The following is a 20,231-nucleotide window of genomic DNA, read 5'->3' as shown; positions in this document are numbered from 1 at the left end:
ACTGAAATAAAAAATACATCCTGCTGCTCCTGGCAGCATTATCCTGTACCGACATAAATAGATTCACCCGGAATGTTTTCTCGAGTCTCGTCATTAGATCAACTGAATTCAGCTGTGCCAGCTGATTACGAATATCTTGGACCGTGTTTGTTAGGTTAATTTCGATTTCTTCCGGTAATTCCCTGAGCGCATTTTTTATGCAGCATCTCTTTCTGCTTTTGCCAACCAGAATGCTTTCCTCAAAAGCCGCTCGTAGAAACGTCCCCGAGTTTGCGCGACTGAGCTTTTCGAAAAACCGCATCTGCTGTCGTACTTGTCTGAGACTGAGTGGTAGCAGATTCAAAAGGTACAGAATTGCATCGGTGTTCGTAGTGCTTCTGAGGCTGAAAATTCGCTTGGCAAAGTTGATCTGTACTTTGTCAATTTCGCTGTTTTTTCCGCATAATTCCGAGCCATCGGTTAGCACGCTTCCCACGACTGCTTCGAAAATTACTTTTGCAGTCTTCCATGTGAACCCGATTTTTATCCCTGATAATTTCTGTATTGCCATGTTGTATCCCATTTTTACCCGCTCTGTTAAATGCTTAGCAGACTTCTTAAGATCGCATTGTTCGTTTAACACAAAACCTAGATACCGAAATTCTGGAACCTGTTCTAATTTTCGACCATCGATTTCAATGTGGCAAGAAATTTGTCTTCGAATAGCACCTTTCGCCACCATACAAAACGATTTCGCGTAGTTGATTATCAGCTCGTGTTCTTGTTAAAACTGGCTTAATCGATCTACCGAAATCAACAGTTCCTCTTCATTTTCGCTTATCAATACGATATCGTCGGCAAACTTCAGGAGGTACACAGGGAGATCTCCCAGTGCAATATCTGTTACACGTCCTTCTCTTACATATTTTGTTAAAGGGTCAACGTATAGATCGAACAACATTCCTGATGACGGATCGCCCTGCCTAACGCCCTTTTCTAACGGGAAAAAATCCTGACGATTCTTTGTTCCATTTTACGCACTTTTTTGCCGCTCCATACATGTTTTTCAAAAATCTTAACATTTTTAACGAAATTCCTAACTCAGTCAAACGTGAGTCAACTCAGTCAATGAGACGGGAGACGCGTTCTTTTGTTCACCGGTAACCGTAATAGGCAAAGACTTGGCAAGATGCCACCCGTGTGCGGCAGAAATTGGCCACAGCCACTTTCTGCTGCACACGGGTGGCATCTTGCCAGGTGGCATTCGGTTACAATCACGTGGTACCAAGAGCCATTTGCAAACTGGACTCCGTCACTCCGACTCTGTTTTCAGATTTGGTTTCTTTTTCATTTAATTCTTTTCCCGACAACATTTCAACTGGCAGCTACTGGCTACTACTATTTTTGACATCTGTAATTATACGAGTACTAACAAAGGAAGTGTATTCTTCACGTTCGCTACTCCGCGTTCGATCAGTATGTCGAGAGCACTTGGTTTCCTCAGCGATGTTAAAATGCCCCAGAATCCAGCTGCGCCAAAACGTCGCAAGCGGACGCCCGCTGCACCTGCATGGGCGCTGGTTCGAAGTATGAAACAGTCGCTGGTTAGCGGAGAGTTCAGTGACGTGCAGTTCATGGTGGGACGGCAATTCGGAGAAGGGAAGCTGTTCTCGGCTCACAAGTAAGCTCTGGCCTGCTAAAATTGACGTCTGGCAATTGCTTTCTGCAAGACACGACATTTTTGCAGGTATGTTATGTGTCTGCGCAATTCCGTGTTCCGCGCCATGCTCTATGGAGATTTAGCTGAGAACTGCGAGAAACCTGTCGAGATTCCGGATGTTACGGTGGATGCGTTTGGCAATATGCTCAGGTTTGTGAATTGTCAGATCAAATTTGCGGGTCTTCTTTAATTTAGGTATGGTATCGTTTTAGTTTCCTGTACACTGACGCCGTGGATGGGCTAACCATGGAGAACGTCATCCCGACGTGGATGTGCGCGGACAAATACGACGTACCGGAGCTGGTGGAGAAATGCTATGATTTCGTCAGCAGCCAGCTCAACATCGACAACTGCCTGAACGTTCTCGAGAGTGTTGGCTTGAGGCAGCTGTTCGGTATTATCAGCTGACGGATAACAGTAGCTGTTTTACAGGGAATTCAGTGGCATGCGGAAAAAATTGTTAAGCGTTGCTTGCTTGTTGTTGGCGGATCCGCTGAAACCGTTCTGCAGTCAGAGCCTTTTGCAGCCATTACGCATAAGACCCTGGTGACGATTTTGCAGAGTGAGACAGTCCTTGTGGGCGTCGGCGAGCATGACATCTATTTGGCTGTCGAGAGGTACAATTTTAGGCGGTAGAAATGAGATAAATTTTTCGCGAACCCCGTTACAGTCAGGACTCTGAAGGAACAAGAGAACCGCAGACGTAGTTTAGCCTACTAACGTAAATCGAACGTTTAGACAGATCCGTGAGCTATTTCATAGGTGGGCGCGGGAGGCGTGCCAGTCTAACAATCTGGATCCAACCGGCGAAAATCAACGTCAGACGTTGGGTGAAGCGCTGTTCCTCGTGCGGTTTCCCCTGCTGACCGCCACGCAGTTGGCGGATGGGCCGGCTAAGGTCAGTTTTTTTCAGTTGCAAATGATATCTGTTTCTTAGCGCTGTGTGATGTCTTGCAGAGTGGTTTACTGCTGCAATCCGAAGTACACGATCTGTATCAAAACATGTTCGCCACCGTCAAACCCCCCCTGCCCTTCTCCACGGAACACCGCCGAATGCCATCCTTCCGGATTAACGACACCGTGCTGGAGTATCGAGAGAAAGTGTTCGTGCAGTTCGAGCAGGTGGCGCAGATGTGGCATCCAGCGCAGATTGTGGGTGCCGGGGAGGGGCGATTTCACTGCGCGTGGCAGCTGCCGTTCGGTACATCCGGCGAGAACCGCCTGCCCTGCGACCAGATTCTGCCGGCTTCGCAGTTCTTGAAACCGGGCCAGGAGATGACGGCCTTTATCGACGATCACCATAGGAGCGTTACCTACTGTCGAATGGATGGTGATCAGCATGTCGTTGAGCGTGGTATACGTAATGTAAAGCAATGTTGCTGTAAACTTTGACTACCAAATACTGTTCCCCGCATGTAACTGTTTTTTTGGTATTGTTTATTATCCTGTGCAGATCTGATAGTGATGTTTTATGTTCTCTGCGTGTTCTCCGAGAAAATTTTACTTTTATACTTACAAGTTATATGTCAGTTATCACAATTTATTTGCTTAGGAAAATGGAATTAAAACGAACTTGTTGGTATGGGCGAATAATGGGTTATTTTACACCGTGAATAAACTAAGAGCAAAAAATTGATAATTAATGGGTTGTTTATGTTACCATCTGAGAATCTCACGATGCGGTCAGCACGGGCGTTGAACTGTCGATAGAAGTAGAACGACAACCGCCACATTAATTGATCGCGTTAAGTGAGATACCTTCGGTCAAAAAACTGAGCATACTGTGTCTTCGGTCGTAATGCAGCCACCAAGAGACAGTCGGCGAAACAAGAAATGAGAACGGTACTGCTGTTGCACCGCTGGGACTCAGCCTGGGAGGGGCATTTCTCATGCCGACAACACCAGCCGGGATGACATCTGTACTAATCGCTGCTGTAGCCCGACGAAAGTTATTCTGCAATTTAATTTAGGAAAAAATGATCGATAAAAAGCCAGTCAGCAGTCGTATAATTATCCAGATTCAGATCTATATTGCCACGAATGGGATACACTAGAGCCGGCAAACCCGAAAAGACTGACCAAAACCAATATTATATTCTGAAAGCCCTTGGTCGAAAACCCGGCCAGATAGTCTTCATTTCTTTCAAAACCTCTCCCGCTTCGAACGCCGAAGCGGAAGAGTGTTGACCACATTCACCAAAATCAATGCAACTAAATCATTATAATAATAATTATCATCGTGGTATTTTTAACCAGGCAGTGTTACCACGTAAACCAACTAAAACATAGTTAAAAAATAAATATTTCCTACTAATTAAATTCTCAGAATGAATTATCAGAATTATCAGAATGAATTTAATTAGCAGACCGCTATTACGACAAGAACGATTGCACATGTAACGTTGTCATCGAGGACAATTTCTAAACAAGTGCCGGCCGAGCAGCTATCGCTACACCATCACTACTGTGATTGTACTACAACCACTGTTCAGTTCACAAACCGTTAGTTCAGCGAGTGACCGAAATACCACTATATTCCAGTAAAGCCAGTGAGTGACTGGACTACCACTATGGATAGCAATGTGAGCGGTTGACCGAGCTGTCATTACTGTCTGCTGTCCGATGCACAAAGCCCGGAACGAGCTACCACTGTTCGGTGCACAGAGCCCGTTAGGTGAACGAGTGACCGAGCTACCGCTGCTGTCCGGTGTACAGAGCCCGTTAGGTGGACAAGTGAACGAGCTACCACTGAAGCTACCGGTATTGTCCAGCTACCGGTATTGTCCAGCTACCGCGATTGAAGCTACCGGTATTGTCCAGTGTGCGGGACACGTTAGGTGAGCGGGTGACCGAGCCCTCGGTGCTGTCCAGTGCACAGAGACCGTTAAGCGAACGATTGACCAAGCTACCGGTACTGTACAGGGTGCGGTACCCGTTGGGTAAGCGGGTGACCGAGCTACGGGTACTGTCCAGTGCACAGATCGCGTCCGGTAATGGAGTGACCGAACTGCCGCTACTGTCCAGTGTTCGGAGACCGTTAGGTGAACGGGGGACCAAGCTGACACTACCCAGATTCATCACAGAATCGTATATTCAGAATCGTGAATTCAGAATGGTGAATCCCGCAACGTCCACAGAATCGTGAATTCAGGTGTATGAATTCAGTTGCTACCACTGTTCGGTGTATGGAGCCCTTTAGGTGAACGAGAGACCGAGCTACCACTGCTGTCCGTTGTACAGAGCCCGTTAGTTGAATGAGTGACCAAGCTACCACTACTGTTCCGTATACAGAGCCCGTTAGGTGAACGAGAGACCGAGTGCCATTGTTCGGTGTATGGAGCCCTTTAGGTGAACGAGTGACCGAGTACCACTGTTCGGTGTACACAGCCCGTTAGCTGAACGAGTGACCGAGCAACCACTACTGTCCAATGTATAGAGCCCGTTAGGGGAACAAATGCCAGAGCTACCACTACCGAGAATCATCAAGTTGAGGTTGGGAGAATCATTTGAGAGAACTAATAGTAATTTGAGAGAATCATGAATTCTATATATATAAAATCGGGGTTTTTGCCCTATTGCATTTACCGATCACGTTTCGACAAAATACGAGATGAGATGAGATAATGAGATGTTAAATGAGATGTTAAATGTATAATGAGATGTTAAATGTACTATTGAATATCCATTCGAAATCAAATAAAGTGGCCGTGGACCACAAGAAACGCGGAGGCGAAGCCAAGGCTGTTTCTTGCCGAGGCCGAGGCTGTCCGGTGCAGAAATTCCGCTGGGGAAACCGCTGACCGAGCTACCACTGCTGTCCGTGCACAGAGCCCGGTAGGTGAGCGGATGGCCGAGCTATCACTATTGTTCAGTGTATAAAGCCCGTTAGAGAACGAGTGACCGAGTTATAATTATCACTTATGTCCGGTGCAGAGAGCCCGGTAGGTGAACGAGTGACCGAGCTGTCATCATTGTACAGTTTACATGAGTGACCGAACCACAAGTCTACCACTATAGTCCAGTTAACAGAGCCAAAAAATACGAATAAAAATGATTAAAATAGAAATTCGAATAAACCGGCCGTCGACCACGAGAAACGCGGAGGCGAAGCCGAGGTGAAACGAGTGACCGAGCTTTCACTACTGTCCGGCGCAGAAAGTCCGTTAGGTGAGCGGGTGACCCAACTACCACTGCTGTCCGAGCCACCACCACCTAACGGGCCCAGAAAGCCCGTTAGGTGAACGAGTGACCAAGCTCCCACTACTGTTGAGTACCACTACCACTACTGTTGAGTAGCTACCACTACTGTTGAGTACCAAGCTACCACTACTGTCCGGCAAACAGAACCGGTTAGGTAAGCAAGTAATCGAGCTACCACTACTGACCAGACATACCCCACCGGGCATACGCTACTTTCCCGTGAAGTGACAAGTCAACGAACTAGTGATCCAGTGCACTATTTCGAATTTCATCCTTATAGACAGTGATATTTTCGGCTTTCTTTTCGGGTATGGGATATCGCTAAAATCATCTGTATGTACCGGATGGCCGAACAAAATGTCACCCTCCGCGTTTGTTTTGCTCCGCGCAAACTACTTAACCTACTTTAAACCGGGTAGACCCATTCGACACACAATTTCATAAGCTACTAAAAACAACAAAATATTTTTTGGAAAAATTGGGACTCCTCATTAACAATGGCGCCAAGTAAAATCGCTGTCAAAACTTTTAGTGTCCCAGCCCGCAAACTTTAAATGTTGGCACCACTTTTTTGTCCTTGCGCAATATCTGAAGTTTTTTAATTGTTTTATCAAGAATACGATGTGGTCTTTCAGCCGGGAAAAAATTGTTGGGATAGTGCATGCACTGGATGAGCTATGCACTAAGCAACCTTTCTGACTGTTCGAAAAAATTACGATTTTTGTCATCTGTTTTTTTTAAGAATTTTAGTTACAATTTTTTGTTCAGTACAAGGTGCAACGAAGAGCGCCGCTTCAACTGGCAACTGTAGGTGGGTGATTATCCTTTCAAGCACGGGTGTGAGCCAGGACTGCTTTTGAAGTGGTCTGCAAAATGTTTTCAAAAAGTCTGCTACCCCGTTTCATGAGAAACATATGTAAGGAGTATCAAATCTTTTACTCCCTGGCCAGTCAGGGTAACTAAAATGCCGTTTTTCTTTCCAGTGAAAAAACCAGGAACAATCCCCCTTTCTTAAATATTTACGTCATAAACAATAACATGCTTGGTTGAATATCTACAATTTAAATTTTAAAATAGTGAAATTTGAATTTTTATTTCCAGGACATGCATCACTCCACTCCGCCCATTTTTTCAAAATAATTCCAGAAAAAAGGAAATCCTTTTACATTTTTGGTTTGACTTAACATTTTTGTGTCATGAAAATTGCTCTTTCGATAAAGTTAAAATCATGCCAATCAAGCACTGGATAGGCCCAGTGCACCTTAGTAAACCAGGGTGACATTTTGTTCGGCCACCCGGTACAGCCAAAGGGAATGCTTTCAAGGTTGAGCGAATCATGAACTGATTTTTATTATTTTTTTTTTAGATAAAATCCGTGTTTGCCCTATTGCATGTGCCGAACATGTTTCGACGAAATATAGATGTTATTCTAATAAATAGTCATTCAAATTCAAATAAAAATTGCCGTGGACCACAAGAAACGCGGAGGCGAAGCCGAGGCTGTTTCTTGTAACAGGTAAAGACAACGGAGTACTGCGCGCGCATGCTTGCGCTATGTACGCCGCTAGGAACAGAAATGCTTGTTAAGGGAGATAGAATACCCCAGTGGATGGGAGTGCGCGTCCCAAATTATCCAACGCAATTGGAGACCAAAATCCGGTGGTTCACATTTTTTTCTATAGCGCAGACGCCAAAAGAAAACATACGCACAAATTTTTAAAGAGAATGATCCGCGACTGTGTATGGCCACACCTTTGGACGAGGCGAGGCCACACAACAAACGATCCATTTGCATATCAATCGACTGAGACCAAGGTAGCCACACAATGGAATCAAGAATAAGATCAATAATAAATAAGATGACAATTGACAATTGACAATAAGATCAGAATTCTCAATGGGTAGAGCGATGCTGTTACAGCAGCTGCGAGGGAAGGCGTGTTTTTCAATAATATACCGCTTAAATTGAGCAGTCAGGGTGGTATTGTGATCCTCCATCTGTTGTCCTTCCCAGCTACGCATGCGGTCTGTCTCGTACTGCCTTATTATCCCATTCGTTGTACTGTAACTCCGTTTGAATGAATACCGCATCTCAGACAGGATATTCTGTGCTGTGTATCCCCGGATTTTAAGATGTGCTAAATATCGCAAATATGGCATTCTCTTATTATTCGTTTTACCTGTTAACTTTGGTGAAGTTTCAGTTTCGAATTCTTTGATCCGCATGACTCTGTAGAGTCCTACAGTTGTTCTTAGAAGTTAGACGTATACCAAAATAATTGTACACGTGCACTTGATTTTTCCTAAGCGAAAAATCCATTGACTAGCTATTCATTCTGTGCAAGGAATAAATATTCAGCCTGCCGTGTTAGTAGAATGTCCCACAATCCGGCAACGCCAGCAACTTCCGAGGGGTCCTACGCTGGACCGGGGTTTATCAGCAGCATGAAACAGTCGCTACTTAGCGGCGATTATAGTGACGTACAATTCATGGTCGGCCGGCAGTTTGGAGAGGGAAAGATCGTTTATGCACACAAGTACAATTTGCCGAATAAAATTTGATGCGCGACGGTTGCTAGAGATTTTTTTATCTTGAAGGTACGTTTTATGTCTGCGCAACTCCGTGTTCCCTGTCATGTTTTACGGTGGTTTAGCCGAAAACTGCGACAAACCCATCGATATTCCCGATGTTCCCGTGGACGCTTTTAAAAATATGCTCAGGTGCGTCTGGTCGAAACGATCGCCAGCAAGCTGTTTGTGGCTTGGTTAATTAGCATTAATTCTGGGCTTCAGTTTCCTGTACACGGAGACGGTGGGAGATTTGACTCTGGAGAACGCCATCCAGACGCTGATGTGCGCAGACAAGTACGATCTGCCGCAGCTGGTGGACATCTGCTGTGACTTTGTCAGTGCCGAACTGAACGTTGACAACTGCTTGACAATCTTGGAGAATGTTCGTCGAGGCATTCATTCTTCGTTAGCAGTTCGTATCGTTGACCTTTCGCTGTTTACAGGGAATTGAGTGGCATGCCGGGGAGATTGTCAACCGCTGTCTGCATTTTATTGACCGATCCGCTGAAGACGTTCTGAAGTCCGAGCATTTCTTGACCATTGGGCAGAAAATTCTGGCGATGATACTGGAGAGTAACACACTCTTTGCAGAGGAGCATAGCGTTTATGTGGCGGCAGAAAGGTACGAGTACAAACTAGGGCCCGGATTAATAATATTTATTGAGATCTGTAGTATTTCTTCAACAGGGTAGCAAGTGCCCATCTGCTTCAGTATTATCCATGATGAGTATTTTTATATATAGGTGGGCATCACAGGCATGCATGGCCAAAAACGTGGATCCGTCCGCCGCCAATCGGCGTGAGATACTGGGCGATGCATTGCTTCTTGTGCGGTTTCCGCTGCTGACCAACACGCAACTGGCTGATGGACCGGCCAAGGTATGTCTATCCTCCCGAAGCAAGGCAATTTCTATCCACATTACCCTTTGAAAATGCACAAATATTTATTTAAATATGAATACCGTATTAGTAATTTCAAACATTTAAGTACATTTAAAAATGTCTATCTCTTAATTTTTTCCGATTCTTGGTAGAGTGGATTGTTGCTGCAATCCGAGATGCTGGACCTGTACCAACACAAGTTCGCCACGGCCAAACCGGCGCTGCGCTTCTCCACGGAGCCTCGCCGAGCACCTTCCTTCCGCATCGGCGACACAGTAGTGGAGTATAAGGAAAAGGTGTTTGTGCAACGTAAAACCTTTTGTGGACCAAACGTGGAAATCTGGTATCCGGCGGAAATTGTGGGTGCCATGAAAAAACAGTTTCACTACGTGTTGCATATGGATGATAATATTACGCTCCCTGATGGCGCGTCACGTGAAGGCAGCGCGGTCAGCGGACAAATTCTGCGGGCTGTCGACTTCCTAAAGCCCGGCCATCTGATGCTGGCCTGTGTTAACGGTCGCGATATGTTGGTTAGTTACAGCCGGGCGCACTCTGATCTTCACGTCGTTAAATACGGCCATCGGGAGGAGGCTAGCGTCCACTTCGCCGATTTAGCGGCTACGAACGATCAAGTTAGACTGTTTAATGAACTTATTGAGCTCTAAATTTTAGGGCTACCGTACGTCATTTAAGTGTCCAATCATGCTCTTAATCTTGCTGCTTATCAACAGGTATTTGCTATGTATCTGGCTCATAATTTTTTTAAACGAATAGTATCAAATTTTGGGGTCCGGGTTTGGCTTGACTCACGTTGCCTGAATTGTTTTGTTGTATGTTTTTTTGTGTATGAATTATGATATAAAAAGTCATATTAAAGGGCAATAAGATGCAAATAACCGTGCTTCTGTTAATTGTGTCTGTTTCCGGATGTAATTAAGCATTTTCCGTGGTACTAAAATTACCAGTTTATTATTAGACTGCCAAGGAAAAACTCAACACTGTAACCGTTACAATTATGGGCTAACTTTGATTCAAACGAAACCGTAATCGTGAGTCTCCAGCAGAGAAAATATAATCAAAATTATTTCAAACCACTGGGAAAATCGCGAGCTAAACATCGTCGCTTTTTTACATTTTCCGAACGGTAAAATAACAACATAGGCGAAAAGGTATTAAAATTAAAACAAAAAATATTCACTCTAAACAATAACACTATACGTCAATAGCGGCATAGGCGAAATCAAGTTTTGCATGATTGATAAAAACTGCTGGTGGGATCCGAACAGTCCACAGAATTTTTATTCTGTTTATTAACGGTTTCGTTAAATCTACACATAGTCTGATTGGAATGTTCCAAAGCCAGCAAACTGCTTCCGCCCCATGATGCTTTTTTTCTATGTTTACTGCTTTCTGTTCTGTCGTATGTCCAAAAAGCAAAACAAATTCGACGAGGTATATCGTAGATCAGTTAACGTAAGCTCCACATCTCGGTTTAAAAGTGTTCGGGTGTAGAACAGCCACCACAAGGTGGCACCGTCAGGAACATGCTAAACGCGGCACGGCATTGTGCTGCGACAGGGCGGGGCAGGTCTCATGCAGGCAACCTCAGCGGAAGCGGTATGCCTTTAAAATAAACGCTACTGTAGCTCACTGTAAACGGCACAAGTTGTCTGACAAAAGAATATGTATTAAAAGCCGCCAAAATTCTACTGTTCAACTCCTTTTCCGGATAACATACGCACAATGACCATCTGCGCCAGATTTCAAAGGAAATAATTCGAGGGTGAATGGCCGCACCTTCGGACGTTGCTGCAACACGGGAGATAGATGACAATACCATCCAGGCTACGCTCAATACAAACGGCTTAAAGAGAAAAGCCTGTGATATCCGCATAATCACAGAAATGAAAGGAGACTGAGACAGGGAGAACAGTCGATCAGCTGATGTCTGGTAGCATCCCGCCTTTTCTAGTTGTGACTGCTGTCTACCGGTAGAGAATGCTCTCACTAGTCTCATTCTTTTGTGCGTCCTTAGCTGCCCGAGTCTAATTCCGGATATTGCCCTTCCTGGCTGACCGTATTTCATCTGTCTGGTCCACTTTCATATTTAATGCCATAATTGCAACCCTGTTTGAATGAATAATAATTTCTACCGACACCGTTGCACCATGCCCCGCGGTCAGTGCATAGGCTAATTAAGGACCTATCTGAATAAAACTGAATTTCGCGGGGTATGGCTGCGCTCTTTAGTCTTAACGCCTGTGAAGTACAGTTATCATATTAAATTTGGAATTCTTTAATCTTTCTGACAAGTCAGTTGGCTTTTCGCACTTACTTCGTCGCCTAATAACTACACATTCGATCTTTGTCACATAGAAAATTCATCGCATTCGGCCATTCGCTAATCACTGAACGAGGCGCTCATCAGTAGAAATTCAGTCTGTGGCAAGAACATTTTCCAACCTACAGTTTCAGTAGCATGTCCCATAATTCGGCAGCGTCCACAAGTCCCGAGCGGCCCTACGCTCAACCGGGGCTTATCAGCAGCATGAAGCAGTCGCTCGCTAGCGGAGAATTTAAGGACGTGCAGTTTATGGTCGGCCGGCAGTTTGGAGAAGGAAAGCTCCTCTCAGCGCACAAGTAAGTTCTGGCGAGCGGAAACTGATGCGTGACGGTTATCGAAGGTTATTTTTGGTGGAAGGTACGTTCTGTGTCTGCAAAGCTCCGTGTTCCGTGCCATGTTCTACGGTGGCTTGGCTGAAAACTGTGAGAAGCCCATCGATATTGCGGATGTTCCTTCGGATGCCTTTGCCAATATGCTCAGGTTTGTGACGTCACAACGGTCGCGTTGGCAGACTTTTTGAGCCATTCTTGTTTTGATTCTAGTTTCCTGTACACTGACGCAGCAGATGACCTATGCGTGGAGAATGTCATCCAGACGTTCATGTGCGCGGACAAATACGATCTGCCGCAGTTGGTGGACATCTGCTGTGACTTTGTCAGTGCTCATCTTAGCGTCGAAAACTGCCTGACTATTCTGGAGAACGTTCGTTGAAGTTTTCTTTCTACCTTAACTATCGCCATCAAGTTGGCGTTTGGCTGTTTACAGGGAATTCAGTGGCATGCGGAGGAAATTGTCAAGCGCTGCCTGCAGTTTATCGACCGGCACGCTGAAGATGTCCTGCGATCGGAACATTTTTCGACCGTTGACCAAAAGATGCTGGTGATGATTTTGCAGAGAGACACGCTCTTTGTCGCCGAGCATAGCGTCTATTTGGCTGTGGAAAGGTATGGTGCAACTGGATGTCGAAAACAAACGATTATTTATCGAGAGCGGTCGCAGTTTTAACTTCCGTATATTTGTAGTTTAAGCGAATAACGCGTAATAATTCGCCTAACTTCCGTATTCGTTTTAACTTCCGTATATTTGTAGTTTAAGCGAATAACGCGTAATAATTCGCCTATGCACCTGGCTGAGGCTGGCTCGATAATATCTATAAAGTTTTCTCGTTGTACGTATTTACAGGTGGGCGCAACAGGGTTGCAAGACGAACAACATGGATCCATCCGGCGCCAATCGGCGTCAGATTCTAGGTGAAGCATTTTTGCTGGTACGATTTCCTTTATTGACCAGCACACAACTGGCTGATGGGCCGGCGAAGGTTAGTGACGGCGGAATCGGGAAGGAAATTATTTCTGTTTCACGCTTTATCTTGTTAGAGTGATTTATTACTGCAATCCGAAGTTCAGGAGTTGCATCAGTACAAGTTTGCCAAGATTAAACCAGCCCTACCTTTCTCAACGGACCCTCGCCGAGTGACTGCATTCCGCATCAACGGCACGGTATTCAAATACAGAGAAAAAGTGTTCGTTCGGCGGCCCAACGCGGATATTTGGTATCCGGCGGAAATTATGGACGCCGGAGAAACAGAGTTTTACTACACGTTGCAAAAGATCCCTAATGGAGCGTCAGAGAAAGGGAGCGCTCTCGGCAGACATATCGTGCGTGCTGCCGACCTCCTGAAGTACGGCCAAGGGATGCTGGCCGAGATGAACGATATCTATATGTTTGTTAGTTATAATCGGGCGCACTCTGATCAGCACGTTGTTAATTACGGTCAGCGCGAGTATACCCTTCCCTTCGCCGATTTAGCGGCTACAAATGGTCAAGTAGCAATGCTTTTTTAACAGGTTTCCACTTACCCAGCCAGGTTTCTGACGGTTAGCTTCCTTTTTATTCTAATGCGTGTTTCTTTCTCCTCTTTCACTGTTATGTGTACTTTATTGTTTATCCGAATCTGACTTTTGTGTAGCCCGTATCTGCACGGTTACGTCTGACGACCTTCACAGTATATTGCGCAAACGATGGTTAAGTCGTTTATTCCGTAAAGCTGTACTCCTCCAAGTGGGTAAAATCCAGAATCATTTCCCATCTTCCGCCAGAAGTACATTTGCACAAAATAAGACCGCCCAGCCGCATGCCGATGCAGGATGCTTACAATTCACAACTTTCCAACGATATTCCTCTCCGCTGTCACACTTTTAAACATACCACGCAAGGCTATCGATAGGGTTCCCACGACACATATAATTTAGTTATGCTTTGTTACGTATGAGATTTTCCACTGATCAATTCACAAAGTTGAAATTCGGCATAGTTGCTGCAAAACCTGTATAAATCATTAATTTTTACTGCAATGACAGAGTACCGTACTGTACTGTGTGTTTAAATATATTTATTGTCAACTTGTACAAGCCAATGCCATTTTACATTCAAACTTTAAAAACCCCAATAATTAGATCAAGTAAAATAACTCTTCTAACTCTCGAGAACACCCGACCGTCCCCAGGACAGAAGCCGAGTTTCCGCGCTAAATTTTTACACTTATACGTTGCCATAAATACTGAACAGCGCGCGCTTCTCCTGTTTGTTCTTTGATACGCCGGCCGACTTCATTGATGAACTGGCGAGTACTTTCGCCACAACTTCCCATAGTTTCGAGAGCCACTGGCTGGAAAAAATGCCGATCAATGAGTTCGGAATAAAGATAGAGTACTGTGTGTTATTTTGGTAATACCTGTAACGCTTAAGGAGATCGGCAAGAAAGTGTTCATCAGGAAGAGCGATAGTCGTCCTACATGTTTTTCCTTTCAACGTTTAAGTTTAGAGATTATCCGCGGCAATGCCATGAGTGTATTATGCACGGTCCCCTCTCATGCCAACTGGGATAGATTTTTCATTTGATTGTATTTTTGTGAGGGATGCTCGTCCTTGTACATATTGCAATTTGCAAATAAAATCCCCATCTTGTCACGCTGTAATTCAAAGCAGGATAAGAATTGTAACTTATGAGAGACAGTAATAAGAGAGAGATAATTTAAGATTCAACTGATTGATAAATTATTGAGTTGGAGAGTGTTGCTTACATGAGCACAACACACATATGAACAGCCAAACCGGAAACTAATGCACAGCACGTAGAAATATACATATTACAACGAGACCCTCAAGTCTCTCCACGAGGTTTGTTTGTTAGGCGGTCCTCGAGACCAAAACGACTGTTCTGTGCTGGTGGTAATACACGGGAAAGGGAAAGGTCATACACAAACACAGATCACATACTGCCACAAGGCTGACAACTTTAATTCATAAACACACACACGTTAGCAATAAATTGCCGTCACGTAAGACAGGCAAAAGTCAAATTAAAATTAACATTCACAAACTCGACAGTTTACCGCAACATCTCAAACACCTGTAATCAGTGTGGTCAGCCACACTGAACAAAACCACACATGTCACGCTGAAAGCTTCAATATTAAATGCGGCTTATCCAGAATAAGCACTCGTACTACTACGTACACTAAACTGCACCAGGAATATTGGCGGCAAATCTGCGAAGTTCAAAGTACAATGATAATTCTGTTGCAAAGCCGAATCCTCACGAACCCGATCAGGCAGAAGCGAGTTTGCAGCTGTTGTTCACGGATAGCGGAGCTTTCACAGTTCACAGTGCACAGACAGGCTGACAAGTGAGGATCGGCAGCAACCGGCAGACACGAACGAGCGCTTTGCAGTTTTGACTTTCCAAAACAATTATTACTTTCCAAAACATTCGAAACGTGATGTTTTGAAAGTGATGTGAAGTTGACTGCTAAACCGCAACTGTTACTCTCAGCATTTTCGTAGCCTCTGATTTGTGATTATTCGCTAACTGTTTTTCTTGACAAATTTTTACAGAGCACCTAATCCTTCCGTTGCTACCAGATCGCAGACCCTGTAGTTTGTGCATTTCAGTCTCATCAAACGAGTGCATTGGCTGTATCAGGATGGCCTCCACGAATCCTTCTTCACCAACGTCTACTGAAAAACCAGACTCTGACTCAGGGATCGTCAGCTGCATCATGCAGACATTATCCAGTGGACGATTTAATGATGTACGGTTTGCTGTTGGACGCCACTACGGCCCCGTGAAGATCTTCACAGCTCACAAGTCAGTATCGCGCTCGTGCCTCAGTGGGCCATTTCTGCCGCTTCCGATTTCCATAAATCTTCATGCTTTTGCAGATACATTCTCAGCATCCGCAGCACTGTATTTGACACCATGTCCAATGGGAGCTTGCCAGAAAATTGTGAGGAACCCATTGAGATTCCTGATTTCCCTCCAGATGCATTTGGCAACATGCTTAGGTACTGTACATGAAGGAATGTGGATTTTGGGTTTGTTGACTGTTGTACGCGGTGTCAAATACGCTATAAGACGGTTAGGTAAGATGTTGAATGCCTGTTTTTACTCCCGTTGCAGCTACATATACACGGATTCCGTGGAGAACCTGAATCTGGATAATGTCATCCCTACAATGAGCTGCGCTGACAAATACGATCTGCCGCAGCTGGTCAAGGCCTGCCGAATGAATGAATGAATGAAAGTTTATTGTCCTTGCAACGGAGCAGTTGCCCCCTCTAGGCTTCAGACAGTGTAACAACAACATCGAAACATAACACGAAAAAACATGGTCACTGTGATGACGGTAAACAAAGCAAGCAAAACATCAGAAAGGGAAAACCATGAGCATAATATGGAAGCATGAAAGTGCTCTTCTATCGGTTGCGATGTTGGTTTCTGCTATTGTGGAAAAAGGGAGGGAGGCGATCGTGCTGGGGTCGATGCATAAAACCAAAACCCACATAAGTAAATACCTAATGGATTTTAGAAAAATTTTCAAAAAGAAACCGTGGGGAAAAGGAAAGCAAAGACACTTACGCACGTAATCGCCTTTTGTACTGTTACAACTAAACCGCAACCGTATAAAGTAGATTAAATGCACATCAAGGGAGGAAACATTAGAACGTGACGAAAGGTCAACTGAACAAACCAGCGAAAGGCTAACGCGATATAGGAAAAACAAAACAAAACAAAACGCAAAAGAGAAATCAATTAAGAACAGTTGGAAAAAACAATGCGCAGTTATTTTCCACCAGACGAACTTTCCAGTTTTTTTACTGATGCCAGTTCATTCCATTTTACTCCCTGAAGCGCTTCGGAAAAGGAATTTAAGGTCGCGTAAGCCTCTGGATTCAGAGTTAACTCATTCCAAATGCATATCAGGTGGTAAAGATACGACGATTCTTGGGCGGGAGTCACAGTCAATTCACATACAGTTGTCACGGCCGGTTGGATTGGGCATGGATGGTCCACCAGACGTTTAGTTGATCTGGTGTTTCCTGCAACAGACTCAAGCACGGCAGCAGTAATAGTAAGAGGAGATACGATCAACTCTCCCATGGGAATTTTGCGAAAGACCAGCTTATAGATAAACTGGAGGGCCTTCTTCAATCGACGTATGCTCAAATTGTCCCAGCCGAGTTCTTTCAATCGTTCATCATAGTTCAGAACATTGTTGCCGAGTCTTAAGCTTTTAGTGAATCGCCTTTGGCAACTTTCGAGAGTGACGATCGACTGTTTTAAAGCCGGTTGAGTAATTGAGCTACAGTAGTCAACGATCGAAAGAACAAGTGACTCGAAGAGTCGAATACGGGCGCCATAATTACTGTAACGAAAAATGTGATTTATATAGCCAATTCGTTGTTTGCATTTCTTGGCTATGTTTTCGCTGTTTACTTTGAAACTGAGCTTTCGGTCCAGCCAGATACCCAGATGTTTGACGTGTTCGAAACTGGGAACGGGGACATCGTTAATTATGTAATTGTAAGGAGGTGTTTGAGTCATCTGCTTGGAGAAATTGACATGAGCAGACTTGGCGGCGTTAAGACAGAGATGCCTGCTGGAAAGCCATTCACTAACGCGCGTAATATCCTGTTGTAATAGTTCACAGTCAGAATGGTGGGTAATGGGGCGAAAAAGCACAATGTCATCTGCAAAAACAAAAGCGGCGCTTTTGTTCTTTAATGCCTGAATGATAAAATTCAGCACACATATAAACAGTAGCGGACCAAGCACTGATCCTTGTGGTACTCCGCTACATACGGCAAGTGCATGTGATACTGCGCTTTCCACTGTGACACACTGCGATCGACCTTTCAAGTAGTCGGAAACCAAATGCACAACCTGACTGGGAATGCGCATTTCTACCAGGGAATTGACATTGATCGCTGGTATCAAGACGATCAAGATCGATAAGCTGTTGATTCTAGTAGAGCAGGTGAGATAGTCTCCCAGAGAATAAAACAGTAACGCAGTAGCCGTACAAGGACGACCTCTCTGTCTTGTACAGGCAATCCGGTGGTGTGCGGAAGATGTGATGAAGAAGTTCTTGGGTTGGGTGGATAATAACGCTGGCCGGGTTCTGGTGTCAGATGAATTGATCACCGTTAGTCTGGCTACACTGATAATAATCCTTCTGCGAAGTACGCTGCATGCTGAAGAGAATGACGTATATTTGGCCGTAGAAAGGTATGTCTCGATGTCGGAAAAATCAAAAAATACCTATTACCAGTAATGTTTCGCTTGCGTTTGTAACCTTATGCAGCGCTTAGGGCATGTGCAGTTTGTGCACTGCTCAGTCTGGCAGTCGCGATGTGGTGATAGCATTAACATGTGATGATTCTCTGGTTTTCGATTGAAGATAATATAGCGCAGCGGCATCTGTTACATATCAAACGAAATGCTGGCGCTAGGCGCCGTTGATCTAGCTACGTTGGTATCCTAAGTAGTAATAATATCGCAGTGTTATTGTTAGATGGGCCGTGGAGGCATGCAAACGTGACAACATGGGGCCTTCTCCAGCTAACCGCCGTCAGGTGTTGGGTGATGCGCTGTTTCTAGTTCGCTTTCCGCTGCTGGATCCCGGTCAGCTTGCGGATGGTCCTGCAAAAGTTGGGTTAAATCACTTTTTTGGCTGTGATATGTCGTGCTAATTCTGTTTGATGGACAGAGTGGTCTTCTGACCGAAGCGGAGTTAGCCAGTTTGTTCCTCTATCGCAATGCCACAACGAAGCCTAAACTGCCGTTCCCGACAGAGCGTCGTCAGGACAGGCTGATGCGAGTCGGATTCCTGCCCGGACAGGAAGTATTTGTAGAGAGTCCAGCGGGATTCTGGTGGGAACCGGCCAAAATCACCGGGACTACCCCGTTCAGTGTGACCTTTACGTGGTGCACCAGTCGCCGGGAAGATAGCGCATCGGCCGACAAAGTCGTTCGGGCTGCGCACATCCTGTTTCACGGCCAGTGCCTGCATGCGCTTACGGAGAAAGGCTATTATCGCTACTCGACATATCAGAGGAACATGTGGACTGAAGGATTGCATGTTGTCTCGTGCAATCGCAAAGAAATGGCCGTTCGCTTTGACGAGCTGATGCTACAGGATAGCGAGGTGTCAGCGTGGAATACGGTGCGAAGGCTTGTTCTGGTTGACGAAGAAGCTTGTTGGAACGGAGTGTTATTAGTCAATCATTAGAGAAGAAAAACTCTTTTTGCCTTTGATTTATCATGTTCGGGAATATTTGTGTACAGGCTTCTGCTCCTATTTTTTCCGACATTTTGAATATTCTCTGGGTGGCGCATTCTTTTTACTTTATATAATAACTGTGTTCAACATCATGCGGTACGATTAACGAAAAGTACTGGTGGAATAAAGCTGATTAAATGGAGAGCGTGCCATTGACCGGCGCTTACTATGGTCCCATTGTAACGATAATCCTGAGAAGGCGTGACGCTTTACGGTGCAAATACGTCGACGCTTTGTTGTCTGTTAATAATTGGCGCCTTTTCAGCGCTGTTCATCTCAGTTGCTCCTGATCAATGATTAACGCATGAATACGAATGTGCATAAAAATGCGGGAACAAAATGCGAGAGCCGTCAAAAATTACACTGTGTTGCAAACAACGCGCATCGATGTAAATTTTTTTTGATAAGATGAGTGGTGCCGAAAAGTAATGTCAGTGAATTTTGTTGTGGTTCTGTTAATGAGTTTCTGTACTCACCTGACTTGAGGGAACTGCTGCACCTTTCGTTTTTTATTCTTGTTCTCCTTAATCTAAATACGCTTGACCAGACCTGCGAGTACCTTGGGTGTTTGTCTGCTCAGTTATTAAACCAAAACAAATTAATTTTGCACGGAATGACTGAAAGTTGCGATAGGTTATTCTTGTTCTGTTTAACTTGTATTTATTTGGATTTTTAATTGTTTGGTTTTGCGTCAGGAAACTACAGCTCGTAATTGTTGTTTTGTAATTATGTGTGTAAAATGTGTGCTGAGGGTTATCTGTATCTTGTGTGTTTTGTAGTAAATATGTTTCTGGAAAACCATAAGCACGGATATTTACGCGATAATTTCAACTTTTCTGCTTTGGTATTCGGAACAATGGGCGAGTGGGGTAAAGAATCGAAATATAAGATGTCTACACTCGGTACG

General features: G+C 44.7%; 2 protein-coding genes across 2 annotated transcripts; both read left to right on the top strand.

Moving 5' to 3' along the window:
* Nucleotides 1-11,834: 11,834 nt before the first annotated feature.
* LOC129598973 (BTB/POZ domain-containing protein 6-A-like) lies at nt 11,835-13,543 on the top strand. The gene is made up of 6 exons (XM_055497069.1): nt 11,835-11,995; nt 12,057-12,179; nt 12,242-12,401; nt 12,465-12,643; nt 12,882-13,017; nt 13,076-13,543. Exons 1-6 carry the CDS (start codon nt 11,835-11,837, stop codon nt 13,541-13,543), a joined length of 1,227 nt encoding a protein of 408 aa, XP_055353044.1.
* A 4,392-nt stretch (nt 13,544-17,935) lies between these two features.
* LOC129598972 (uncharacterized) lies at nt 17,936-19,273 on the top strand. Its single transcript, XM_055497068.1, has 4 exons — nt 17,936-18,019; nt 18,092-18,270; nt 18,557-18,692; nt 18,752-19,273. The coding sequence occupies exons 1-4, from the start codon at nt 17,936-17,938 to the stop codon at nt 19,271-19,273; spliced, it is 921 nt and encodes a 306-aa protein (XP_055353043.1).
* Nucleotides 19,274-20,231: the final 958 nt, after the last annotated feature.

The sequence above is a fragment of the Paramacrobiotus metropolitanus genome, unplaced genomic scaffold (genome assembly GCF_019649055.1).
Source record: "Paramacrobiotus metropolitanus isolate TYO unplaced genomic scaffold, Prichtersi_v1.0 Parri_scaffold0000133, whole genome shotgun sequence".
Taxonomy (NCBI): Eukaryota; Metazoa; Tardigrada; class Eutardigrada; order Parachela; family Macrobiotidae; genus Paramacrobiotus; species Paramacrobiotus metropolitanus.
Note: the sequence above shows the minus strand (reverse complement) of the source record. Positions and strands in the feature narration are given on the sequence as shown.

Excerpts from the sequence above, each read along its gene's own strand:
- LOC129598973 (XM_055497069.1), top strand. The coding sequence starts at position 11,835 with ATGTCCCATAATTCGGCAGCGTCCACAAGTCCCGAGCGGCCCTACGCT. Across the intron at positions 12,402-12,464 it reads GCCTGACTATTCTGGAGAAC|GGAATTCAGTGGCATGCGGA; the intron begins GTTCGTTGAAGT and ends GGCTGTTTACAG. Across the intron at positions 13,018-13,075 it reads TGGCTGATGGGCCGGCGAAG|AGTGATTTATTACTGCAATC; the intron begins GTTAGTGACGGC and ends TTATCTTGTTAG.
- LOC129598972 (XM_055497068.1), top strand. The coding sequence starts at position 17,936 with ATGCGCATTTCTACCAGGGAATTGACATTGATCGCTGGTATCAAGACG. Across the intron at positions 18,271-18,556 it reads GTATATTTGGCCGTAGAAAG|ATGGGCCGTGGAGGCATGCA; the intron begins GTATGTCTCGAT and ends TGTTATTGTTAG. Across the intron at positions 18,693-18,751 it reads TTGCGGATGGTCCTGCAAAA|AGTGGTCTTCTGACCGAAGC; the intron begins GTTGGGTTAAAT and ends TTTGATGGACAG.